At 52.2% G+C, this 27007-nt stretch overlaps 2 protein-coding genes and 1 pseudogene across 13 annotated transcripts in view; 1 reads left to right on the plus strand and 2 right to left on the minus strand.

Annotated features, from left to right (window-relative positions):
• The first annotated feature begins 3981 nt into the window (after window positions 1-3981).
• Dbndd1 (dysbindin domain containing 1) lies at window positions 3982-13200 on the plus strand. 2 transcript variants are annotated; one of them, XM_004842608.3, is made up of 4 exons: window positions 3982-4144; window positions 10021-10167; window positions 10448-10588; window positions 11911-13200. In XM_004842608.3, exons 1-4 carry the CDS (start codon window positions 4120-4122, stop codon window positions 12066-12068), a joined length of 471 nt encoding a protein of 156 aa, XP_004842665.2. In that variant the 5' UTR covers window positions 3982-4119; the 3' UTR covers window positions 12069-13200. The 2 variants fall into 2 exon arrangements, with proteins under 2 accessions (XP_004842665.2, XP_087050006.1); XM_087193880.1 differs by lacking the exon at window positions 10448-10588.
• The window catches only part of LOC101723550 (mitochondrial inner membrane m-AAA protease component AFG3L1), a 39843-nt gene continuing 23790 nt past the window's right edge, over window positions 10955-27007 (minus strand). For 10 of the 11 annotated variants that reach the window (XM_087192388.1, XM_087192404.1, XM_087192308.1 and 7 more), the window contains 7 exons: window positions 25595-25702; window positions 24068-24193; window positions 17980-18090; window positions 16575-16690; window positions 15930-16130; window positions 15660-15854; window positions 10955-15576 (listed from right to left, as the gene is read on the minus strand). In XM_087192388.1, the coding sequence (XP_087048514.1) occupies window positions 15358-15576; window positions 15660-15854; window positions 15930-16130; window positions 16575-16690; window positions 17980-18090; window positions 24068-24193; window positions 25595-25702 (1076 nt within the window). In that variant the 3' untranslated portion in view covers window positions 10955-15357. The remainder of the gene's footprint in view (window positions 15577-15659; window positions 15855-15929; window positions 16131-16574; window positions 16691-17979; window positions 18091-24067; window positions 24194-25594; window positions 25703-27007) is intronic. The other variant, XM_087192350.1, reaches the window with a different exon arrangement.
• LOC147830569 (glutathione S-transferase omega-1 pseudogene) lies at window positions 18778-21117 on the minus strand (annotated as a pseudogene).

Raw genomic sequence — 27007 nt, forward strand, 5'->3', positions numbered from 1 at the left:
CAGGTGCTAGATAAAGATGAGCTGATGTGGGGCCGGGGATGTAACTCAGTGGCGCCACGTCTGCCTCACAAGCGCAAGGTCCTGAGTTTGATTCCCGATACTGGAGAAGGAAAAAAAAAGATGAGTTGATGAATGAGCGAAGAGATAAATGAACGAATGATCATTCAGCCACTCAAGGCTCGAAAATATTATCCAAACCCGATTCAGTTTTAGTGGTGAGTTACCCCATGACTCAACAATCTTGCACCCCTTGGAAGACCCTTCCTACTTGTTCTTCTGGTGCAGCAAGAATACCATAGCTGGGTTTCCAGAAACCCTCAGGAAAACAAACTGAAATAGGAAAGACAGCTCATTCCCACTTAGCTCCAAAGTGTTGACATCAGAAAGTGTCCCCTTTAAAAATAAACTGCTCTGCCTGAGAGACCTCCTCTGTGGTCCCATCTACTCTCTGCCAGAGGCTTCCAGTCTGGAAAAGCGCTGGAAAAAAGGGCTGTCATCGGGCTGGGGATTTAGCTCAGTGGCGCCGCACCTGCCTTGCAAGTGCAAGGTCCTAAGTTCTATCCCCGGTACCAAAAAAAAAAGGGGGCTGTCATGGTCCAGGGATACAGCTCAGTGACACCATGCTTGCCTGGCAAGCACAAAGTCCTGAATTCGATCACAGGTGTAAAAAAAAAAAAAAGCTGCCTCTTCCTTTCCTTTAATTGCTTGCTCTGAGAACTGCTATTTTACAGTTTCCAAGGTGAACTTCCAGTCCCTGCAACCACACTACTGCATACACACAAGGAGGTGCCTGTCTTTTTGCACCACTTATTGTTTTGCTTTTTCTGAAGTTCTCAACTTTACCATCATCTTGAAAAGTGTTCTCATACTAGGCCTTGCTTCCTCATGATTTTGGAATGAACATTGTGTTGGGCCAAAGTAATGAAGCAAGGCTCCGGTGGGCTCAGGTGTTTCTACCCAGTCATGAGATCTGGCCTTGCTCAGAGGTGGGGGTCTGAGTGTGACAGAGAAGAGAGAAGGCCTCCTGTTTGCCACCCAAGCTCTGTGTGGTTTTGGAGAGGAAAAGATCTTGGAGGGATCATTGACTGAGGGAGCACAGAGCCCTAGCATAATTTACTTGTAGTAACCCCCAAGGCCTTTGTCAAGTCTGGCCCAGTTGCAGAGACTGGGCAACCAGGAGCCAGCACCACTGTGCCAGACTGTTTGCCTGACAGAGGCCTCCTTGCCAAGGCTGGGGTGGCAGTGAGGTCGCCCACAGGAGGTTTGGCAGAGCAGGTGGTACAGCTGGGTAGCACAGCAGAGTAATTATTATTATTTACACTTAACAGATGCAATATCCTAGGTGCTTCATGATGATTGGCTTTTTGCTTTATAAGTCTGGCAGCACGTGCTGAATTAAATAAATTCATTAACAATAACTCCTTTCAGCAAAAAGGGCAAGAATAGGAGTTTACCTCAGGATAGCCTAGCAGGGTATTCATTTATCACAAATCAACAGCACAGCTTGGCTTATCAGTGTGGACAGCAGAGATGAATGGTTCAGGAAGCCCTGGCTACAGACTCCCTGGGCTCCCAACAAGGCCAACTCTGATGTGTGCTTTTCATATTGAATTTGAGTTCTTATTTTTAGAAAAGTTTTTTCTGTACATGTGTGGCTTAAGAAACTTCTATTCAATATCACACTGTGCAGCTCAGAAACTCAGAAAAATGGCATTCAAGCTTCCTGCAAAATCTCAGAGCAAATGTTAATACATAAAAGCCAACACCATTTTGTCCAATGTTTGACTTCCTAAAACAACCACTGAGACATCCAGGTACACTACCTCAGGACTGCCTTAACTCACTGAAGTCCCAGATGTAAGGATAACAGTACTGATCCTTATTTTAGAGGTAAATGAAGTATTTAAAAAAGAAATGACAGGTGTATATAAAATTTGCTTCAAAACAATCCAGCAGCAGAAAGGCATCTAAGGACAAAGACCAGGTAGGAGTTTGAGGTTGTTGGATCAGGGTGATAGGTGGATTAATCATGCCATTGTCTCCACGTGTGTATTTGAGAATGTTCATCATGAAAAGTTAAAGAAAAAAAAAGACATTGGCCTCAGGAGTCAGATTGCCTGTTGATAACCAGTTGGGAAACCTTTGACAAGAGCCCCTTTCTGTCATTTATTCATCTCTCAAATGGGAATCACTATAAAACAACAACTGCCATTACAGATACTTTGGATGCATAAAAAGAACCTTAAAATACAGTGGCTCAATATGTGACCTTAATGTGTATTTTGCTCATGAATCTGCAAAGTGGCCAGGACTTAGTGGGACTTCTCAGCCTCAATCATACCCTCTCCCTGGTGAGGCTGACTGCCAGCCATGACCGCAGTGGCACCACCAGCCTGAACACAAGCAGACAGCCTCTCACTGGCCTGGGCTTCCTTGCCGAATGGTGCTTGGGCCTACCGAAGCCTTCTTTTTTTTTTTATTTTTTTTTTTTGGTACTGGGGATCGAACTCAGGTCCTTGCGCTTGCAAAGCAGGCAGCAAAACCACTGAGCTGAATCCCCGGCCTCAATTGAAGCCTTCTTATAACCAAGTCTTGGGGAACCATACATTACATCTGCCACATACTATTCGCCCTGACATCACTCAAGCAGAGGTGTCTCAATGGAAGTAGAAGGCTCTGGAAGGAATACTGCTGTGGCCTTTTTCCTTAATTTCTGTAGTTATATGGGGGAAATGGAGTCTACTGCCCCCACTGACTGAGAGTGGCTCCCATTTATCACCTCCTAGGGTGGTCACTGGTCTGCTCCGTCCCCACCACCTGCCCTGCAACACAGCTTCCTCCCTGGAATAGAAGTTCTTGCCTCAGCTGGCAGCAGGGAGGCAGGCAGCTCAGCTTGTCCTAGAGAAAGCACTTCTGAGGGCTTTCCATAGCAGTTGGGTTTGTTTTGTAAACGAAATTAAAAAGGGACCTATTAGTCTGCCTTTAGGCTCAAAGGCCAAAGACTACTGGTGTCTCTGGAGCTGGGCAGAAAGCCAGGGCTTGGAGCTGGACTGGCTAGTGCAGCTGTTTGGACGGTGCTCCTCTGGGCCTTCCCTGCAGGTGCAGTGCATTCTCCTTTAACATCTCTTCCACTCCCATACTACAACCCACACACACTCACACACACACACAGAGTTTTGTTTTGTTTCTATCAAAGTGCAAAGCATGAGCCTGGTTAGGCCTACTGACTTCTGGCCCAAGTTGTGCCGTTTTGAGCAGGTTACCACGCAGGTCGTCATCTCTGTGTTCAGCCTCTTCAACTGGAAAATCAAAATGCCTCCTTCTTGGAAAGACTGGGAGAAATATGTGATATGTGCACGAACAAGTTGGCACAGGTCGGGTGCACCGGCGCACGCCTGTCATCCCAGCTGCGCGGAGGCTGTGGCAGGAAGATGGCAAGCCTGGGCAACTTAGTGAGACCCTGTCCAACCCTGGAAACGAAGCGAGGGCGGAGTTGCTGGAGATACGGCTCAGCGTTCCGTGGCTCAATCCCTGGGGGTGGGGGATAGGTTGACACACTGAGCTCGCAAGAGCCTGTCCGCTCTTGGGGGCTCGGGTCAGGCCTGGCGCTGGGCTTTCTCCGGGCTCAGCTCGCCCAGGCCCGGGCTTCCCGACCCGCGTGCGCTGCCTGCGCCCCCACCCTGGCTCTCCCCCTACCTCGCCTCTAAACGTCTTGGCTTCGTGCGCCCCCATGTGGATTCGCAGAGTAACCCTGACTTGCGCTGCTCACCAGGCCGGAGGGTGCGGAGCTGCTGCGGCGCCCCACCTCCCGGGAGCCCCGGACTGGGGCGCGCCTCGCAGGGAGCCAGGCCTGAGGCGGGGTCTGCGGGCCCGGGCCGGCAGGGGGCGCGCGCGGGCAGGGCGGGGCCGCACCTGTCCGGCGGGCCGGCGACATGGGGAGGGGATCGCGGCCGGGAGCAGCTGCGCGCCCCGCCCCGCGGGCTCCTCCCCGCCGCCGCGGCCCCCCGGCTGCTGCCCCGATGCGCTGCGCCCGGAGCCGGGGCCGAGTCGGCACCGCAGCTGTTGGCGCTCCCGGACAGGGTGACGCCGCCTGCGTCCCCCGCCGCGCCCGCCGGCCAAATGGAGCCTCCAGAGGGCCCGGGAGGTGAGTGCGCCCCTCCGCGCGCTGGACTAAGGACAGGAACCCGGCTGCCGCTGCGCCCTGCCCGCCCGTCCCGGCCCCTCGACTGGCTCGGCCGGCCGGGCCTGGGAGACCCGCCTGGCGCTGCCTTGGTGGGGCCGGAGACTCTCTGAGACCCCCCAGCCGAGCCTGGTGTGGGCTGGGGCGGAGTCCGGGGTCCCGACCGGTTCCGGGGCGCGGGTCCCGCGTCGGCTTTGTTCGCGCAGCTGCGGCCCCGGCTGGGGGGCGCGGCGCGGGAGGTGGGATCTGCCTGCCGGTGCGCGGGGTGCGGCCTTGAGGACCCTTGGGTTGAGAGCCCACTGCCGGGCGCAGCTCCTTGGAATCTGGCCTCACCCTGGTTGATGGCTAATAAAGGGGAAAAACAGAAAATCCCTTCTTCTCAGATCCCTTTCCAGAGGGTTTCAGGATCCACGGCCTAGGGACTTGCATACAAACTGGAACCCCTCCCCCTGCCTGGCCAGACCCAACATCTGAGGGCCCAGAGGTCCCAAGCCCGAGGAGCATGAGCGTCTGGGGGCCAGGCGAGCCAGTACCCACACCCCACCCCGGCCACACACAGTGGCTTCCTCTGGCTGGGGGTGGGGGCATGTGGTGGGGACCCCTGTCACTGCCACAAAGCAGCAGACATACGCAGGGGCTCCTGGGGGCCCTCCCCGTCTGTCACTTGTGGGAAGGGATCCGAGCTCTTGCTATTGACATCCCAGGACCGTGGGTCTCCCCAGTAGCAGCTTGGGGGCACCACAAGGGGGAAAGTCTGCAGAGCAGGGGCTGGGGGCGCAGAAATCTCCAAGCTGAGACACTGTCCCCCTGAGCCTCAGTTTCCACAACCATGCGTGGGACCAGCAGCCTCTACCCCCACACAGGAAGACTGCAGGGTGAGCATTTGGAGGAAGAAGGGAAAGGAAGGGCTTCAAGCAAGCGCCCAGAGCCCAGAGAGCGGTGGAGGTTGTGAATACACCCCTTTCTGGACCAGGGCTTCAGATACCTAATGCGTTCAGTGTGTGTGATTTACCAGGTGGCTGCCACTGGGGACACAGGGACGGGGCCCTGAGCCCAGAGGGTTTGTGCCTTTGGCACCTTCTGCCCCGCTCCCGTCTGTACCCTGGGCTTCGGTCTCTACTGTGTAACCCTCATGAGCCCTTAGGTTGGTGACTATTCCTGACTTCTCCGTGTTTTTGTTTTTTTGTACTGGGGATCGAACTCGGGACCTTATGCTTGCGAAGCAGGCGGCAGAACCACTGAGCTAAATCCCCAGCCCTCTCCCTTACTTTTGAAACTTTATTTTTTAAAACTCCATCTCCAACCTTCCAGTCCCCAGACCATGGACTGAGCCATGGCAGCTCATGCAGACCACTACCAACCTCCCTTCGTGGTGCTTTAAGCAAATCTAGACAGGGATCGTCCATATCCACTTAAGAAATTAAAAAGTGAAATTTTACAAAGCACCAGTAAAACAGCACTTTCGCACCTAAATGAACAGCAGTTCTTAATATCAGAGGGTGCAGTCCACGGAGGTGTGAAACAGGCCCTGGCCTTGAAGTCTGTCCTGGGTGCGGGGGTTGGAGGGGGTGGGGCGGTGGGGTGGCCTGAGGTCAGATGTCAGCCCCGCCCCCGCAGGACCCTGGAGAGGATCTGGATCCAGGAACAAGGGTGCAGGAGATGGGACAGGGGACCTCTACCTCTGTGACCACCTCTCTTCCCGCAGCCATTTTGATTTGGATTCATCAATTCATTAATCCATTTGTTTGATGGTATGAGCAGAGTGGCAGAGCCCCAGGAGCCCAGCAGGGAATATGAGATTTGGGCCAAGTTTTCCTGTCACGAATGTATTGGAAAATAGGCCAGCGACAGAGCCCAGGGATACCTGGGCTCTTTCAGACCTGGAGGGGCACAGCTATGGCCCCAAACTCCATGACCTGGAGGTCATGTCTGGCAGCCCTTCGGGGCGCCAAGGGCTTCCCCTTGACAGGGGTGGTACTGGGACGGGAGCACAGACAGTGCTGCAGCCACACCCTGGTCCTTCCTGGGGCTTTGGAAACACGTCCCTGCCCTGGCCAGGCTTTCCAGGGGCTCTGAGTCCATTGCTTCAGCTCAGCCAGGCTGCAGCGCCCCACCCCTGCCTGTTGTCAGAGGGCTGTGCCTCTGGCCCAGGAGAAACAGTGGGTCCTGCCTGGAGGGAATGTGTTCTTTCTTCCCATAAGAGCTTGTTGAGAGGGTGTAGACGACGTGGGTTATTCTCAGCACAGCCACTTATAGTCTTGAGATCATTCATCCTTTCACTTACCAAACTTTACAATTTTTATTTTTTTGGTTTCTTGAGACAAGGTTCACCTTATATAATTCAGGATGGTCCTAACTCGTGGTGATCCTCCTGCCTCAGCCTACGGAGTGCTGGGATTACAGGGGTGCACAACCGTGCTCAGCTAAGGTCATTTTTTAATTGAGTTGTAATTCATACACCATAAAATTCATCCTTTTAAAGCATATAATGGTTTTTATGGAAGGTTTTTTCCTTTTTGTACGGGGGATCAAACTCAGGACCTTTCACTTCTGAGGCAGGCAGCAGCACTACTGAGCTAAATCTCCGGCCCTGTTTTTATTATATTCAAAAAGTTGTGCAGTCATCACCACTACCTGTTGGAATATTTTTATTACCTCCAAAAAGATCTGTACCCATTCCACACCCTTACCTCATACACCTGGAAATCACTGACCTACTTTCCATGGACTTACCTCTGGACCCTAGCTTCTTGCATTCATTATGCTGTTTCTGAAGCCTATCCACGTTCCTTTACATTGCTGCATACTATTCCATCATGTGGATAGCCCACACTTGGTCCCGCTATTCATCTACTAATGGACATTTTCATTTCTCTCAGTCGAACCTAGGAGCGGAACTGCAGATCCCACAGGGCTGCACCACTTTGTGTTGAGATCACCCTGGTCCCTTCTTGGGGGCTCAAGCCTTGTCTGTCCCTGACATTCTGACTTCAGTTTCCTGTCCCCATCACATTCTTCCGAGAGTCACGCTCTTGATGGCAAAAAGTTGCATCTTCTACATTTTTCTCCCTCATAGTTTTGGCACAGCCCAGGGTACCAGGGTTCACAGAACAAAGATGAGGACACAGGCAAAGGGAGATGAGAAGAACAAAAACTGGATATACAGTGACTTCAGAAGTTCAGGGGCTGGGAGTTGGGGTTAGGGTAAAAGTGCCTTCTTAGCGTACATGAGGCCTTGGGTTCCCAGTCCTAGCATGGCAAATTTTTAAAAAGTAAAGTTCAGGGGTACACATTGTGCCCTCTCTAATACCCTACCCACTCCTAAAATGGGAAGAGGGGCTTCTTACAATCATCTAAGGCCACTGTGCCTGGGGGCTGGAGTTTCTCCCAGGGTCACAACAAGGAACACCCGTGTTTCCAGTCCCTCCCCAATACAAGAGCTGGACAGAGCTTGTCTCTGCCTGAAGCCTGGCTGGGGGGTCCTTGGGCCGGCACTGTAGAGGCAGCCAGCAGGCAGGAGCAGACTTCTTTCCGCCCTGGACTTCATCCTCCCTGGCTCCACTATGAAAGGGATGCAGGTGGGTGCTGTGCCTTCACAGCTTCTCCCACTTGGCTCAGAATAGAAACCAAAGTCCTGAGAACGCCCACATGGCCTGCACACCCCACCGAGTCTCCTGCCCCTGACTCAATGCCCAGGCTGTGCTTTGGATTTGAGCTACACTCCTCTCCGGACCTCTGCATGCACTGTGGACACCAGGCCCGCCTCAGGACCACACAGGTGCCACCCACCTCAGGCTTCTTGTCTATCAAGGGCCCTCTGGACCCTCCCTAAATCAGGCAGCAGGCCCACTGCTCCAGGCTGTGTGTCCCTCTTAAGGGCAAGGATCCTGTTTTGTTGTCATCTTGTGTCTGGAGCAGTGTGGCCACTCAGGAGGTTGGATGGGTGCCCTACCCAGTGGGAAGGGAGCTGTGAGGACAGACCCAATTCTGTCTCACTTGCATTCAAAGGCTGGCCCCGCTAACTCATGCCCCGGTTCGTGCCCTCCCTTGTAGCTGTTGTGAGTGATGTCAGGGGACAGTGTGGAGCGCAGCACTGCCTGGCACTCAGCACAGAGAACCCCCAAGCCATTCTCCTCCATCCTCTTCTTTCCCAGAGCCACCTGCCCAAGATGGGGTATCTCCACACAAGAGATCTCCTGCAGAACGTCCTCAGTTTCAGGGCCCCTGGGAGGAGGAGGTGCACCCTGGGGGAGAGCAGGGCAGTGTGGAGCTGAAGGCCACCTGGGGCAGTCACCCGCCCCCAGCAGGCAGACGGCAGCACCTTTTTGAGCCTCCCAGCCTACCCAAAGCACACCACCAGCTCTGAGCTGTGGGAAGCATTCTAGACTTGACTCTAGCATAGGGCTGCAGGAAATGAATCACACCCTTGGGCCCTCAGGAAGGGACACCTGGGGGCTCCTGGGCATCTCCCCTCTGTAGGCCTTTGTCCCAGCTCCCAACAGGGTTCGAATCACATCCCTGGTACACCCTGGATGGGGTGATGTCTTTACTGGGCTTGGGGGTTGGGAAGACAACAGCAGCGAGAACTGTACCTTTCAAGGACACTCAGAAACCACACTCCTGCTGCCAGAGAAGTGGAAACCAGATCTCCTATGCCCCCGAGCTGTACAGTGACTGCACTCAGGCCCCAGGATGGCTGCAGGACCCAGGCTGACTGGGCAAGGAGGATGCAGTCCCTGCCTTCACCCACCTCCTGGCTCTGTTCCACAGGGAAGAGCCCTCACTCAGGAGGCCTGGGCTCTGCACCTGTGTTCAGCTGGGGAGTGTGGGGGATGTGCAGGATGATCCAGATCTACATGTCCCACCTGACGGCACCCACATCAGCAGGGAGGACAGGATGGCTCCCACCAAGGCAGCTGTCAGAACACAGCTGGGCCCCTCAGCATACCCCAGGGTGGCAGCTGCTTCTCCCATTGACTGTCCAAAATACCCCGGCACTCATGCACCCCAGGGGGCCTGCTATTGGGGCACCACATGGGTAGGGGCTAGGGGCAGGGAAGTAGCACAGGAGATGGTGCCTTGGGGCCCAGGGCCCTTGGGTGTCACTTCACCATCCTCCGGCTTTGTGGGTGCCACAGAGGCTGCAGTGGGCTGAGGCTGGAGAGGAGAGGGGGGATCTGAAGCACCTCAAAGAGACCCAGGGTTTGCAGGTGGGAGGCTGAGTGATCCCCAGATGTTGGCTCGCACACCCAGAAGGCACACAGGGAGCTTTCACCCAAGCAGGGCCTGGAGGGGCCTCTGCTCTTGCCTGACAGAAGAAAAGGATTTAAAATGAGCAATTAAGCCAGGTGTGGTGCTGCACACTTGTAATCCCAGCACTGGGGAGGCTGAGGCAGGAGAATTGCAGTGAGTTCAAGACCAGCCTGGCACACAAAGTTCAAGGCCAGGCTGGACTACAGAGGCCTTGTCTTAAAAAAATAAAACACCAACCCCCACCAAAACCTACATAGAAACCTGAAAGAGCATTCACCCCATGGTGCAGTGGGGCCAGTGGCAAAGGGCTGTGAGGACCATGGGTGGCCACTTCCCACCCTATCATGTACCTCTCTTTTCATTCTGAATTCAAACATGGCACAGGTTTTGACTAGGTGAGGAAGGGCAGGAGAGCCAGCACAGAGCCCACAGGACCACATGCGCTGCAGTGTCCCTCCTCGTCCCCAAGGGAGACAGGGCCACCCCTGGTGGTGTTAAGTCCTCTTGTCCTCCCCAGATATAGACCCTGGGGCATCTGGGGTCCCCGTAAGTCTTGAGGGAATGATGTCTTGTTGTCTTGGTTGCAGGGATCGTTAAGGAGGTGGAGGTGCAGCAGGCTGCCCTGGGTGTCCCAGCCCATGGGACAGGGGACAGTGGCCACACACCTGTGGCTGAGGAGGCGGCAGGCATCCCAATCCCAGCACCAGGTCTCCTGCAGGTCACAGAGAGGAGGCGTAAGTACCGTGACCTGCCTTGCACTCCATGGGGACCCCATCCCACAGGAAGTGAGGAGCTGGGCATGGGGCAGCACTGCAGCACAGGCCAGGGGCTGGGCCTCAGTCGAGCCACAGAAAGACAAAGAGCTGGGACTGTCCAGGCTCAAGTGTGCGGCACAGACCTGGGGCAGGCTGGCCCATGGCAGCCTGTGCAGCCTCCCCAAGGGCTCCAGGAAGCAGTGCAGATCTCCAGGCTCTGCTGGACTGTGGGGTGACTGTGCTTCCTGCACTTTCTCAGAGCCCCTGAGCAGTGTCTCCTCTCTGGAGGTCCACTTTGACCTCCTGGACCTCACTGAGCTCACCGACATGTCAGACCAGGAGCTGGCTGAGGTCTTTGCTGACTCCGATGATGAAAACCTGACCAGTGAATCCCCGGCAGGTGAGTCTGGAAGTGCACAGGGGAGGAGCTGGGTGGGGGAACAGACTCCCCAGAACCGTACTTTTGAAAACAACTTCATCACCAGGTGTGGTAGGCACATGCTTGTAATTCGACCACTCAGGAGGCTGAGGGAGGAAGATCGCTACAAGTTCGAGGCCAATCTGGGCTAGTGAGTTCAAGGCATCCTGCACTAAAAAGCGAGACCTTGTCTCAAAGCCAAAAAAAGCCCCGACTTCATCCCAAGCTCGTCTTACTAAGCACACACCAGTTCATGACCCTATTCGCCCAGCGTGAAGGAGTTTCTCTCCTTCACAACTGCCTCTACTTAATTTTACTTTTCAAATGAGCAGTAAGAGGCCAAAACCATTCTTTCAAAAGTAGAATGTATTAAATGTGACCTTTAATTATAACTTGGGCCAAGCACAAAAGTGGGGTGAGCTGCATGTGCCAAGCTGGGCCCCTCCTTAACCCCGACTTGATTTCGCCTCTGGTTCTCGAAGCATGGCAACCAGAAGGGCCGGGGATGTAGCTCCGTGGTGCCACGTCCACCTGGCAGGCCCGAAGTCCTGAGTTCAGTACGGGTTGTTCAGAACCATGCCGACTGGCTCAGGCCCCCAGCCCTCCTGCTTTGTCTGCCTCCTCCACACCAGGAGGCCCCATGGCACTGCCTGGTGTCTCTCCTAAGCCCTGTGGGTCCTTCAGTCTGTCTCCAGCACTGAAGGTCATCAATGCAATCTTCAGTTGCCCAGTGAAGGCTCTGGGGCATGCAAACAAAGGAGCCAGTCCCCACCCCACAGTCTGGCCCAGGCTCTGCTTCCCCCACCCACCCCAGCCAGGCCAGAGCCTGCACATGGCCCCGGTCGATGCCCACCCACACACATGCTGGGGCCTCACTGGAGGAGCAACCCCACAGAGGACCCTGCCGGTGGGCCTGCTGTCCACCTGCTCCCTGGAAGGAGGTGGGGGCAGCCTGTGCATCCCTGGAGACCCTGGCTCAGCCACCTTCGATATGAGCCCCTTCCAGCTCTGCCCCACTGCGTGCCCACAGATGTGCACAGGGCGGAGTGGCCTGCGGCTAGGCAGGGGCTTGGATGCAGCCACCACCCCCAGCGCTCACAGCCTCTCCCTAGGAAGGGAATGAAGAGTCGTGTGGGACAGGTGACAATGGTGCTGGGTCACACAGGCAGAGCTGTGAGCCATGGCCAAGGCAGCAGGGCCTCTGGGGACAAGGCCCGCACTCCGCGTTCACATCTCAATGTGTAGGGCAGGCCCTGTGTTCAAGGCGTCCAGGGCCCACAGAGCCCATGTCCTGTTCCCGCCAGGTCTGCACCCACTGCCCCGAGCAGGCTGCCTACGCTCCCCCTCCTGGACGAGGACGAGGGCCGAGCAGAACCGAGAGAAGCAGCCGCTTGGAGACCCGGAGCGGCAAGCTGCGATCGTGGACACATTTCTCACCGTGGAGGGGCCCAAGGAAGACTAGGCTGTCTCCACTGCTGGGCCACCTACCCTCACGATGGCAAACGCAGACAGTCCTGGCCTGGCAACACACTGCACCCTCCCCACAAGGGTCCAGCTGTCACCTGGCAGCCAGCTTCCTGGTAGCCAGGGAAGTGCTGCCAGCCACAGGCCTCTGGGCACCCAGCACAAGCACAGCCCAGTAGCCTTACCTCCAGCTGCTGCCTAGGCCTGGCCTGGACAGGGACGACAGGGCCATGATATTACGGCTCAGGATGAAGCAAGCACAGCCTGGGCCTTCTGCAACCTCCCGTCCGTAGGACCAGTCCTCACATCAGCCCCAATCTCCACAGGTCCTGTGCCACGAGGCTTGGAAGCCAGAGTGGGCCCGGTGTGGCCCACGAGGTGCTCTGCCATCCAGCCATGTGTGGGCCCGAGGCAAACATCTCCACCACACTCTCCGTCTTGCCCACCCCTCTGGCCCAGGGAGGCACTGCTGGTACCAGGGCCCCTTCCCAGCCCACTTCAAGACCGTGTCTCCTCTCAGTCCCATGTGACAGCCGCAGGGTGAGGGCCCGGTGCACCTCCCCAGCTTGGAACACCACACACGGCCAACTGCCTGACAGCCTAGACTGCTGGGGCAGGCCTCCCTCCCGCCACACCCTTATGCCCATCCCCAGGTCCCAAGGCAGGCAGTTACATAGGGAGGTGGCCTGGCTCTGGTGGGTCTGGAAGGGCCAGCCCACTGCTCTCTGGTAGGATGGATGTTCATTGCAAATGGACAAACAGGCGTCTGGACTGACCACAAACCAAGACTGGTTTCGAAGCGCAAGTTCAAGCTTGCTTCCCCCCAAAGTGACCTGCCCTCCTGTCCCTGCTGACGCTTCTGGGGAAGGCAGCAGGACCTTAGCTTCACTCCCACCACATGCTCCTGGAGACCCAGGCGGCAGGGCTCCTGCCAGGACCCAGAAGCTTCCCTCTGCCCTGGTGCCACTTCCCGCACACCAGGCCTCCCAGTAAACACCATCCCTGGTTCCCAAAGGACATAAAACCACACAACCTCTGCAGTGTGTGTCCCACGCCTCCCGACCTTCCTGCTGTAGCTTCCATAGCGCACGTTCAGAGTGGGATTAAAGCTTCACCACCGTCTAAAGGCCTCCTGTGGACTCTTCCTTTTTCTTTCTTTTTTTTTGTGGTTCTGGGGATTGAACCCAGAGCCTCTCCACTGAGCTACAGTCCCAGCCCCTTTTATTATTATTTTTATTTTTTGAGACTGGACCTCGATATACAGTTCAGGCCAGCCTTGGACTATGAGAGGCTGGCCTTGAACTCACAGCGACCCTCCTGCCTCAGCCTCCCAGAATGCTAGGACTACAGGTGGGCATCACCACACCCAGCATGGCCTCCTCCTCTCTAGCTGACACCAGGGCACAGTGGGCCCACACGAGTGTGGGGCACTCTGTGGCCTTGGGTCATTCTCTGCCTGGCATCTCAAGGGCTCTCTGCACCAGGCTTTATTTACTTGGGTGTCATTTTAAGGACCAGTGCCCTGGGTTTCTGGTTCCTAGGTGACACCCCTTCCCCATGCAGGTGTCCCAGACCCCTCTGTTCCCCCACAGCTGTGTCGCTGGGGAGCCCTGGAGCCAGATCTTGCCCACTTCAATCACCCAGGAGCCAAGGTGGGTGTGGGACCCAGCCAGCAGAGGACTCAGGTAGTCAGACTGCAACTGCCCTGTTTGTTTCCCAGGGAAGGCCCATAGTTCCCGGGACACTGCAAATCCCACTCCCAGAGAGGGAGGTGAGGTGGACACAGGCTGGCCTGCCTCGGCTGCCTCGGCTGCCTCAGCTGCCTCAGCTGCCTCAGTTCTAACCAGGCCGGGGCCATCTGCCCGCAGCTCCCACAGGCTCCATCTGTGGGGCGCCAACAAACAGCATGAGGCCTGTACCCGACAGGCACATGAGGCTCAGCACCCTGGCATCAGACTGTCTGGGTCATCAACGTGCAGCTGTGGCGGATGGGGGCTGGGGCAACTGGACCCGACATGGTGAAGATGGAGAGCCTGCAGGGAGATCAACTCAAAGGGCCTGGGTTCATTCCAGCCTCAGAGACAGACCCAGTGACTATATGGTGGTGTTGGCAGAAACCAATTGCCAGGTCAGCCACTTCCCAGGCCACCACAGCACCACCATACGATGCTGACAATGCCAGCCCGGAGGTCCTGCCACAGTGCTGTGACATCCTGACAGAGCACCCCACCTCCATCACAGGGACCTCAGGATGAGGCCATGACAGGACCCTTAGTGGCTTCGCTAATCTGGGTTTGGTGGAGGCTGAGCCCTGGAGATTTAAATTTTCAATAATGTACATTTTACAAACAAGAGTTAAAAGTGCCCATTCCCAGCTGGACCTCTATTTCTGAGCTCACGAGCACTAAGAGGTGCCAGGGGGTCAAGAGTGATGGCTCACAGCTCTGTATCCTGTGACTCAGCAGGTTCAGGACGCATGGGGACACCTTCATGAAACCCTACAGCCTTCACAAAATTCACTACATCTGGCAAGGAAAAGGGCTTTTCAGCCCATGGCATTAAAAAGGCATTCAGCTCACAAGCTGGAGCTAGCCTTCCTCCTACTGGGAAGGAAGAGGGTCAACGTGACGCCACGGCCAAGAGGCAGCCACAGAGATCTGAGGGCCAGCACAGTCATGGAGACCCTCGCTCTGTGGGGAAGGAGGCCCCCTTAGGGAACACTGGTCGGTAAGCCTCACCTGCCCAAAGACCAGGTGCTCGGGCAGGGCTAACCCAGGCAGGTGCGTCCCAAGGTCCACCTCCCTCCGTTAGCCACACTCCTTGATGGCTCTGGGTTTCCTCTCTGAGCACTGACCCACTTCCCAGCAGTCTAACATGACTAACATCTAGCCTTCCCTTGGTGACAAAAATCCCTTCACAGGCTCATGATTTCCCTGGGTCTCCCTCAGCAGCCTTTGAGGGCATCAGTGCTGAGCCAAGACCTTCCCATGAGTGACTTTAAGACATTCAGGAAACTGAGTCCCACCTCAAAGGAAAGGCCAGGGTAAGGCTCTCAAGGGCACAGAACCCTGGCTGACATCACACCCAGGGACTGGGAGAGAAATCTGCCTTCCTTGGCTGTTCGCCAAGGAAGCCACCTGGAGCCACCTCCTGGCTGGCTGCTGCCATGACCCAGCCCCCCTATGCGGGTCCTGAGTGCCCCCAATACACCTGTTTGTGGTTCTCGCTGGTTTCATGTGTCCTGGTGGTTCTGGCAGTTGCTCTGAGAGGATCTGACTACAGCAGTGCTATGTAGGGCTCCCCTGCAAGCGCTGCTCAGTGTCCCCCTCCTCCTGTCCCTGGTTCCAATCCTTCAGCCCCTCAGGAAGGGATGTGTCCTCCTCCAGGCCGCCAGTGCCCTCCACAAACTCCTCATAGGTGGACTTCTCCGCGAAGGGCCGAGGGCCTAGCAGCTCAACCATGTCAGCCTTCTCTAGCACCTCCTTCTCAAGCAGCCGCTGGCCCACCTGGAACAACGCCACCTGTCAGGCTTTTGGTCACTGTGGCCCTCACCCCGAGCTGCCCCAGCACAGCCACTGGCCCCACGTGCCTTCTCTACCTGCTCCCGGCACTGAGTCAGCAGCTCTAGAGTGCGATCGTAGGCAGAGCTGATGAGGTGCCGAACCTCCTCATCGATGAGCTGGGCAGTGGCCTCGCTGTAGGGCTTCTCCACCAGGGCCTCACCTTGGCGTGCGAGGTCAAAGGACACCTGACCCAGCCTCTCACTCATCCCAAACTGCACGATCTGGAAACCACAGGGAGCCCAGCATGAGCCGTGGCCTCGAGGGTGTGGGGCTGCGCCAGGACACCCACCTCTTACCTGTGCATAGGCACTCTGTGTGACCTTCCTTAGGTCATCTTGCGCCCCTGTGGTGATCTTCCCAAAGAACAGTTGCTCGGCCCCCCGGCCCCCCAGCATCATGCACATGCGGTCGAAGAGCTGCTCTCTTGTGTAGAGGTGCTGTTCCCGGGGCAGGTACTGGGCATAGCCAAGCCCCTTGCCCCGGGGGATAATGGATACCTGCAAGGCAGGATGGCCGGTCAGTCCCTGCATGGAGCTCACAGTGCTGCCTGGACTCGTGTGCAAAGGCAGTAGGGGCCTGACCCAGGCAGGCTTCCCTGGAGAGCATCCCAGGGGCTGTTACATGGAGACCACCTTGGTGGGTCCTGCAGCCATGAAGACTCTGGAGCCATCGACAGATCCCAAGCTTAGGAGCCCAGCGAGCTTAACACTGAAGTTTCACCAGAGTCCATGGCTGAGGCTCCACTTGGAGCCGACATGCCTGCTCTGCCTTCCACCCCGCAAGTAATTAATCTTGGACAAACTCTAGACCAGCATCCTCCTTGGAAAGTAAAGGCCATGGCGTGAGTGCTGTGCCATGTGGGTGACACCTGAACAGTCACACAGCCAGGCCTATCAGGTCTTGAAGCCACCCTGCCTCCGCAGACAGTCACCGCGACTGACCTTCAGCAGGGGGTCTGCATGCTCCAGGAACCAGCCCACGACTGCATGCCCGGCCTCGTGGTAGGCCACGGTCGTCTTTTCACTGGGCTGCAAGACCTGGGTCTTCTTCTCAAGGCCTACATATCACATTTCCCGTGAGTGCGGGCCAGGGAGGAATGCCCAACCACCCAGCCCTCCACAGAGGACCCTCCTGCGCCACACTCACTGTCCTCCCTGCTCACGCCAGCCGCGTAGGGGTCATCACAAAGTTACCTTCATCGGTGGAACAAGAAGGAAGACCCGGGCATGGAAAAGTGAGGGGTGATTTCTACTGTCCTAACAGCTCAGCATGCAACAGGCATGGGACAAGGACAAGGAGACAATGGCACATGTCACACTGCTCCAACCCACTGCTACAGGGATAGTCAGCCCAGCAGAAGGCCCGCACAGCCTCAAAGTGAGGGGTTTCCTGGTCTGCACTACTTAGTATTGCATGAGCCCTCTACATACATACGTTATACTCTTTGGGGGTTTTTTTTGAGACAGGGTCTTGCTATGCTGTTCTGGCTGGCCTCAAACTCGTGGTGATCCTCCTGCCTCAGCCTCCCCAGTGCTGGGATTACAGGTGTGCACCACAAAGCCCAGCTGTATGCTATACTTCACACAGATGGTCCTCAAGGGTGCTCTCCCACGGGCTGCCTTCAGCTCCATGTGGGGCGTGGATGCTAAGGGGAGCTGCCGCTGCCTGCCTCCAGGAAGGGTCCAGGAAGGACGGATCAGCCCAGCAGCCCCCGAGACCTAACATCCGCTGAGCTGCCTGAGCTAAAAGGGAGTGTGCGACTGGCTCCCTGTCCAGTGTGCTGGCTGAAGACAGGAGACCAAGGCAGCTACCCCTTCAGCTGAAGAAAATGTATTTGCCAGGTGTGGCAGCACACACTTTTAATCCCAGCACTCAGGGAGGCTGAGGCAGGAGGACTGCAAGTTCAAACACAGCCTGGGTAACTAATGAAATCTGTCTCAAAAAATAAATCAAATCAAATCAAATCAAATATAAAATAAAATCAAATCAAATATAAAATAAAATAAAATAAAATAAAATAAAATAAAATGGCTGGGGCTATAGCTCTGTGGTAGAGTGCCCTGGGTTCAATCCCCAATACCACCCCCCAAAAATAATAATAAAGGCATTACATTCATTCTTTTAAAGTACTGTTCCACGAGAGCCCAGGCAGCAGGAGTGGGGGTGGTCCCTGCAGTCCCCTGGGCTCTTCCCAGGAAACACCACAGCTGCCACCCGAGGCCATCCCTCAGAAGCACAAGAGCTGCTGACAGGTCTCTAGTCCCAAATCCGGGTTTGGAAAGTCGCTCACATTTCCACATGCAGCGAGGCTTGAGGAATGCCCTCCTCCCCGGAGAGCCAGCTCACCTCCAACGACCCTCTCAATGGCTTGCTTGAAGTGCTTCTCCTGAACAGAAGGACTCAGGTAGCGGGCTGCGATCAGCGCAGCTTCATTGCACACATTAAAAATATCAGCACCTGACCCAAACAAGGAGAAACAGCCAACAGTCAGTGCTCCTGGCTGCGAAAGGCAACCAGGTCAGTTTTGTTAAACGAAAAGCTCAGAGGCCAAGGTTAACTTCAACACAGTGCTTAAGTCAAAGTCAATCAAAACTGCTTCATTGGTCACTTTAAAAATTTTTTTTCAAGTACAGGGGACTGAACCTACAGCACTTTACATCCCTAGCCCTTTTATTTATTTTGGGGGGACAGGGTCTCACTAAATTACCCAGGCTGGCCTAAAACCTGTGATCCTCCTGCCTTAGCCTCCTGAGTAGCCTGGCTATCAGTCACCATTTTTAGCCAAATTTTATGTTTACCCAACTTTATTGATAATTCATATACCATAAAAGTATACGTATTGACTTTCAGTAAATTTATCAAATCATACAACTAGTTGTAGGACATTTTCTTTCACAATTTGAGATACCCTGTACCTGTTTTCACTTTAATTCCCATGTCTGACCCCAGATAATCGACTTCCATCTCCTTGGATTTGGGTATTCTGGATATTTTGTACAAATGGAAACATGTGAGATGTGGCTTTTCCGTCTGGCCTCTATCACTGAGGCGAGTATTTTTCTAGGCTCATTCTTGTAGCGTGTCGCAGCACTTCATTCCTTTTCACAGCCGCAAAGTGCTCTTTCACATACCATGTACTGTTGATTCACGCACTCACTGGTGAACATCTTCATCTTCGGTGGTTCCACTTTGGGGATATTACAAATGGTGATGCTATCCAATGTACATACAAGTCTGTGTGAACACACATTTTTTATTTTCCCATGTATATACCTAGGAGTGGAACTGCTAGGAGTGAATTATATGGGAACCCTGTGTTTTACTGTGGAAGGACTAGCAAACTGATTTCTACCATGGCCACATTCCCAATAGCAATGTACAAGGCATTCTCATTCTCCTTGCCAAGTCTTGTTTTTGTCCATTTTGTGACAGCAGCCGTCCTGGTGGGAATGAAGTTGTATCTTGTCAAGGTTTTAATTTGCATTTCCCTAATGACCAGTAATGGCGAGCATTTTTTCATATACTGCTGTCCACTGCTGGAAGTACATATCCAAGACCTCTGTCCATTTTTCAGTTGTGTTCTTTTTGCTGCAGAGCTATTTAATTTCTTTATTCTGTCAACCCTTATGAGATATATAATTTTCAGTGTGTAGGTTGTTTTTTGCTGTCTAGGGGTATTTTTGATACGAAAGGTTTTAAGCCCAATATATTTTTTCATTTATTACTTATGCTTTTGGGCACATATTTAAAAAATCACTGCCAATTTGAAGGTAACGAAGACTTACCCTATATTTTCTTCCAAGAGTTTTATAGTTTTAGCACTCAAATATAAATCTTTTATCCATTTTGAGTTAATTTTTGTACAGTATACCCCTGCAAGTCATAGTTTTGAGCTCACAGCCTTAGCTGTTCACAGATTTTTTTCCTTACAACTTAAGTAATAATTGTTCATGGAAACCCTTATTCCACAGAAAAAACAAATATCCTCCACAACAGTTTTGTGTTGTTTTTTTTTTGGCAGGAGGACTGCAAATAGCCAATTTGAGCACATTATTTAGTTCTCCTTGCTGCTGCCCTATGACCCATGGCCGGCAGATGCCCCATTCCGCACCCTAACAGGCTGCTCTACCACATGCAGCTGTCACAAGTGTTCTCAGTTTGTTCTTCTTAAAGCCTTATGATCCTTAAAATGCCTCCAAAATGCCCTCTTCCTTCTAAAGCTTTATTAATACATTACTAAGTTAAATTACATAAATGTGGGAAACATAGCATATTTAGGGTTTAAACTAAAAATAGGCATTTTTCTGACCATGTCTGAAATTCATAATTTTTCACAATTTGCAGGTGCTCTAGGAATGTAGACCCTGTGAATTTTGGGGATCCACTGTATATGAGGTAAGGTCCGACTTCTTTCCTTTGCATGCAAATGTCAGTTGTCCCAGCACTATGAGCTGAAAAGACTGTTCATTCTTTACAGTTTTATGTACTTGGTTTTTAAGTATTATAGGAAAAAAGTTACAAAAATATAATACTGGCCTTTATTATTTACCTAAGTGGTTACCTTTGCTGGTATTATTTCTTTCTTTCTTTTTTTTTTGTACTGGGGATTGAACTTGGGACCTTGTGCTTACAAGGCAGGCGCCGGAACCACTGAGCTAAATCCCCAGCCCTCTTTCTTTCTTTTTTTTTTTTTTTAACGAAAGCACATTATTTTGCACATCAATAAACGAAAATATCAAAGCTTCACTGCTGACTCTTGCTCCTTCAGGGCCCACAGTCACAAGCCTCAGGGCTGTCTGTACGTAAATTCTAAAAAAAAATTTTTTTGAGGTAGGGTCTCCCTATGTAGTTCAGCCTGGCCTTGAACTCATTATGTAGCCCAAGCTGGCCTCAAACTTGCAGAAATCCTCGTGCCTCAGCCTGCTGCCTGCTGGGATCACAGGTGTGCACCACCACACCCAATGCAAGTCTTATGAAATTTTGATAGGTCCTCACATCAATGAAGAGGGTTCTGACTGGGGGATCTTCCCTCTTGGCTGCCACCTACAGCTTACATTTTAGAGTATGGGCTACAAACTCATTTAGCTCCAGTAATTTCAGCCATTTAAACCAGTGCCAGATGAGGTACTCAGTCACAGAGATAGAATTGCCACCAAAGAAAGTCATCTTCTTAGTCAGAACCTCTTCTTTCTTCAATTCTTCTTTTATGCCAGAGCAGTCTCCCTTATTTTGTTTTATAACAAAGCTTACTATCAAAGATAGCACTTTAGAAAACAACTCTCAATCCATCTTTTGGCAAGGTTTCTCCTAAGGGTCAACTGGAACAGCTTCTTCCCTGGATATGCTTCGTCCAGGTCCTCACATGTGACGAACACATTCACAGATCAACTGACCCTGGCTCCTTCCCAACACTGGCACATCAAGGGGATTCTTCTTAAAGAACCACTCAGGCTTTTTCAGCTTGATATTGATGACCTCGCGCCCTCAGACACTCTTGGCTGACATCACTGCAACTTACACCAACCTCCAGGCACCACAGGTGTTACAGGAAGTCACTGGTATTATTTCATACGGCTTCAAGTTACTGTCTCGTGTCCTTCCACTTCAGCCTGAAGGGCTTCCTTCAGCACTTCTCGCAAAGCAGATCTACCAATAATAAACCCCCTAGCCTTTTAAAAGTCTAAAATGTTTCCATGTCTCCTTCACTCTGACAGACCATCTTGCCAGGTATGAAATGCCCAGATGAGGGGTTTTTTTCTCCTTTTTGGTGTCTTTTGACACAGGGTCTTACTATGTAGTTCTGGCTGTCCTTAACCTCACCAGGCCCAGGCTAGCTTTGAACTTGCAGCAATCCTCCTGCCTCAGCCTCTCAAGAGCTGGGATTACAGGTGTGCACCACCATGCCTGGCTTAGCTGACTTACCGTCTCAGCACTTAAGCAAGTTGCCAATGCCTTCAACCTCCAGTGTCTGCAGAGAACCTGGCTGCTAATCTCATGGAAGACTCTTGTGCACATATCCTCTGTCACTGCCGCCTTCAAATTCTCCACCCTGGGCTCTGGTAGCTGGATTGCATGTCTCACTGTGGATTTCTGAGTTTACTGCTACCTTGAGTTGAGTTTGTTGAGTTTCTCAGATATGTAGGTTCACGTCTTTTGCCCAGTTTGGGAATTCTGAACAATTATTTCTTTAAATATTCTTCCTACCCTTATGCTCTGCCCTGTTCTGGAACCCCTGCCACACGTGTTGTCTTGGTGGTGGCCTATATCACACATTATCACAGGTTCTTTGGGATCTGGGGGTTTTTTTGTTTTGTTTTGCAGTACCAAAGATTGTGTACTTGTGAGGCAAGCACAGCACCACTGAGCTAAACCCCTGACCTAGGCTCTGATTTTTCTTTCTTTTTTGGTGCTTTTGAGAGAGGGTCTCACGGTGTAGTTCAGATTCACCTTGAACTATATAGCCTAGGCTGGCCTCAAACTCAAGGTGATCCTCCTGCCTCAGCCTCCCGAGTACTGGGATTACAGGTGCATGCCACCACATCTGGCTTTTCTTTCTTTCTGCTTTACAGACTGGATAACTTCACCTAAGCTCAAAGCTCTAAGATTTCTGTTTCTCTTCTGTCTGCTCAAATCTGCTACTGAACCCCTCTAATGAGATTTTCATATCACTTCTGAAACTTTTCAGCTTCAGATCTTCTACTTGGGTCTTATTATTTCTACTCCTTTCCTACTATTCTCTATTTGTTGAGATAGTTTTCAAAGTTTCCTTTAGTCCTTCATCTATGGTTTCTTGTAACCCTGAGTACACTTAAGACAGTTAATTTTATGAACTGCTTTGCACATCCAGCTCTGTGCTTCCTTGGGACAGCTGCTGGTTTTCTTGCTTTCACTGTGAATAGATCAGACTTGCTGTTCTCTGCAGGCTTTGTACTTTTCTGCTGAATCACTGGCCACATTTTTCAATACCTTTATTTTCACTTTTTATTTTTATTTTTTTGGTACTGGGGATGGAACTCGGGACCTTGTGCTTGCGAGGCAGGCATCGGAACCGCAGAGCTAAATCCCTGGCCCCTGTTTATTTTTATTGAGTAGAGGACCAGGGATTTAGCTCGGTGGTTCCGCCGGCTGCCTCACAGGTGCAAGGTCCAGAGTTCGATCCCCAGTACCAAAAAAAAAAAAAAAATGAGTAGAGATCAAACAAAATTTTAAACTGCCAGGTTTCCAAGGGAACACCCAGGATTAAAATGGCTAGTCTCCTCCCTCAGGGCGTATGAAGGAAAGCAGGAGGAGAGAGGAAGGTCTTAACCACAGAAGAACCACTGGAGCTCAACTGGTGATGATTTCTGCAGCTTTTGGAACTGTGCCAATAGTTCTTTCACTGGGTGAATTCCATGTGTCCCGAGTGTCAGAGGGCAGAGACACAGTTCTCTGTCCTCTACATCATGACGTCCACAGAGGTTGCCTGCCACCCCTTAGGCATAGCAAAGCCCACAGGATAAGCCTGAGGGAGAAAGGTAATCTGATGAAGCAGCATCCCCAGGCACAGTGCTGGCTCTTCCCCTGGGGTGCAGTGCTGAGTTGTCTCTCCTGAGAGGGAGTCCAGTCACTCCTGCTATGTGTGCCCACTGGAAACCCCCACGGAGGGGCCAGGAAAATAAGTCTGGTAACTTATTCCAGTTTTTTGGCATGCAAATGGATACCTGAAACTGCAAGGGAAGAAAACAAGGGGAACAAAGCACATTCTGAGCAGGAGAATGATCTTCACCTGCCAGTCTGGTGACAATGCCTCACTCACCATCTGCCACAGAAGATGCACACTTGACTGTGAAAACTTGACCCAGTGCAGGGCAGGAGGCTGCGGGTGGCTGGAGAAGAGGCTCTGGCCCATGCTCCAGAATGGCAGAAGCAAATGACTGTGGGGTGATGTGCTTTGGGCTACAGGAACCGAGAGGCACAGCCTTGCAAGGGAGGCTAAAATGGGGTAAACCGGGCAGCCCCTTTGAAGGTCCCTACCACTCTGGTAGAGAAACAAGTACCTGAGCACAGGAAATGGTTTTAATAAAAAAAGAACAGAGAAAACCATAGGAACTGCCCCAAATTGGAGCACAAGTCCAAGACCAAAGTATAACATGACTCACCTCAAGCATATTCCTCGGACATGATTATAGTCCAGTGCAATAAAAACTTATTAAGCTGAATCAGAACTAAAATACCCATTCAAAAAACAAATAAATAAGATATTCATTCAAATGCTACAATAGGCTTTGGGGCTAAGATCTCTGAATCCACTGAAATATCCCAACAGGTTCAAAGTTACAGGGAATGGGTAAGCACTGGCCAGGACCAACTGGGCAGACACAACAGCCACCTGCCAATTACCAGTAACTGGACACCTCAGTTCCTCCCAAGCTGCATGGCACAGCCAAACACTTACCAGTGAAGCCTGGAGTGAGAGCTGCCAGCTTCCATGCCAGGGAGTCCTTACTGAGGCTTTCAGCCAACTTCAGTGGGTGCAGGTGGACCTTGAAGATAGAGGACCTGCCTTTGATGTCAGGGGGACCTGACAGAGACAGAGAGAGACACTTCTGAGCTTTCTTGGTCTTCAGAACTGGACCCACATAGCTACTTCCCAAAACACAAGGGCAGACAGAGGAGAAGCCAGGGTGCAATGGAGGAAACAGGCCAAAGAGCCGAGCCTCAAGAGCATGGGGCTCTGCAGCACACAGGAATAGCACCTTAACACCCGCCCGAGGGACAGATGACCTGACAGCAGATAAAACAAGCACCATGCAGGGAAGCAGGGGGTGGCCAAACAGGGAAAAGGATAAGTTTTTATTCTGTAAACTATCAAGTCACTATGACACTGTGTCTGAAAGTAGAAACTTGAGGACAACAACATTCCATATCCCTGCCACTGTACACACTGCAGTGACATGCTGATGGGCCCAACTATATCTCTTATTCTCACAAGTGGACTGCCAGAAGATGAGACCCAGCAACAACATGGTATACTCGAGTACACATTTTCAAAAAGTTTAATTATTTCAACACACTTCTCAGATAAAGAATTAGAAACAGCAAAAAATATAATGAAAAACTGTTCAATATCACTAGTCGTTTGTGAACTGCAAATTAAAACAAGGCTGAGCTTCAATCTCACTCCAGAAAGAATGGCTGCTATCAAGAATCAACCAATATCAAATGCTGGAGGAGCTATGGGGAGAAAGGAACCTTTCTCCACCATTGGTGGGAGTGTAGACTGGTGCAACCACTGTGGAAATCAGTGTGGAGATTTCTCAAAAAATTAAAACCCAAAGTTCCATTTGATCCAGAGATACCTCTTCTTGGTATCTTCCCCAAAGAATTAAAAGCATCATACCACAGCGATATATGCACACCCATGTTTATAGCAGCACAATGCGTAATAGCTAAATTTTGGAAACAGACCAAATGCCCATCAACTGATAAGTGGATAAAGAAGATGTGGGGTTTTTTATACAATGGAGTACTTTTATGCCATAAAAAAGAAGAGCTTCAGACATTTATAGCTAAGTAGATGGACCTTGAGACCATACTCCTTCCTAAGTGAAATAAATCGGACACACATGTTTAAATACTGCATTGTTTCTCTGGTGTGAGAAACCGAAAGTGGAAATAAGGACTGAGATGTATAATGGATGTTGGGAAATGGGAAGTAAGTGTTCAAAAGGGAAGGGAACAAGGGAGGAAGGAGGAAGGAGGAAAGAAAGGACAAGAAAAAAAGTGAAAATAGAAGGAAAAAATGGAAACAGAGCTTTTGTACACAGGGAGGGGAGAGGGCTTGAGAGGAATGGGATAAAATTTGTCTTAAAAACAATTAATTAATTCAAAACCTTCTCCAAACATACAGTGAATGAATTAACTGAACTTCAGCCCCATGGGCCAAGGCCCAGAACCAAGCTTGAGAATCACGTGCACTCACCAATATAAATGTGGCGGTCAAAGCGGCCAGGGCGCATTAGGGCTGGGTCGAGGATATCAGGGCGGTTAGTGGCTGCCAGCACCACTACATTGGTGGTGGAGTTGAATCCTGGATGCAAGAGAAGCAAGTGATCCCAAGGAAGGTGCAGGCAGCACACCCCAGTGTTCTTCACCGCAACCCACACTGGCTCTGCTTCCCTCTGCTCACTCCACACCCTACCTCAAGGACTAAGAGCCCAGAATGAGCCCTGCCCAGCCGCCCCAGCTTAGGCTGGCTCTGATGAACCCCCTGCTGACCCTTCCTAGGAGGGACCTTCACAAAGGCTCCACTTCCTCAGCACTCAAGCTTCCCAACCCCAACTGAGTCTCTACTGACAGGAAACCAGACAGCTCTCAGCTAACAAGGAGCCCCGCAGCCTACAACCAGGGTTGAAGTCCCCATGCACAGGCTCTCTGTATCCTGACTCATGCTTGGCTCCTACAGCCTGACACCACATGGCTATGCCTCTACCTCAGCAGAGAGCAAAGTCTCCATCCACCCAGGTCCCAATGGGCTTGCAGGGCCCAGGGGCCAAGTGGGATGAAGGCAGCCAGAACTTCATGGAGGATGGAGACACCAGCAGAAGGTGAGGGCAGGAGGATCAACCTGGGTGTCTGCACCCTCCTCTCCACTGTTCTCTTGACTATTCCCTCCAAAGGATACAGTGAAAACTTGCTTATATTTACTGTTAAATATAATGACAATAAGACTTTATTGAAGTGTCAGCACAGCAGGCCTGACCACTGTCCTCAGAAAGGCTGGCGGTCAGTCCCTGACAGGAGTGGCACACTGTGTGTGCACAAATGTGGCTTATGCACACTGCCTTCCTGGGCATCTGGAACCTTGGTACATGACCAGCCCCTGTAGAAGCCCCAGGGAACTGAGTACCTCAAAGGCTTCCCAGGTCAAAACCACCCAAGTGCTGCCACAGCTCATCACCAGGGGCCCTGGAAACAGCCCCAATCTCCCAGCCTCTCTCCATTATCTTCCCCTGGCTGGATCTGCTGTTTTTTCACTGTGATGAACACAGGTCTGAGTTATAGCTCCTCCCATCATGCTGCCAAATCAAGGGAGGCCTTAGGGACACCAACATGACCCTAAAGTCAAAATGAAGATAAAAATCTGCCAAAGATCCAGTGAGAGATTTTATAAATTTAAAAGCTGAAGTAAGTGCCTAGACACATCCCACACAGGCATGCCCTGGCAGGAATCGCTCTGTGCTTAGCAAGACAAAGGCCAAGAGCAGGAACATGGCTCTGTCACTCCATCCTATGCCTCCATGAGGGGACCAACACTATGTCCTGGTTATCTCCCAGAGAAGCAGGTATCCTTCACCCCTGCTAATCTCCTCCTGCTGGAAGGCAGAGGAACGAG

The sequence above is a fragment of the Heterocephalus glaber genome, unplaced genomic scaffold (genome assembly GCF_053883595.1).
Source record: "Heterocephalus glaber isolate CG9 unplaced genomic scaffold, H.glaber_assembly_v1.0 deba00000071, whole genome shotgun sequence".
NCBI classification, from domain to species: Eukaryota; Metazoa; Chordata; class Mammalia; order Rodentia; family Bathyergidae; genus Heterocephalus; species Heterocephalus glaber.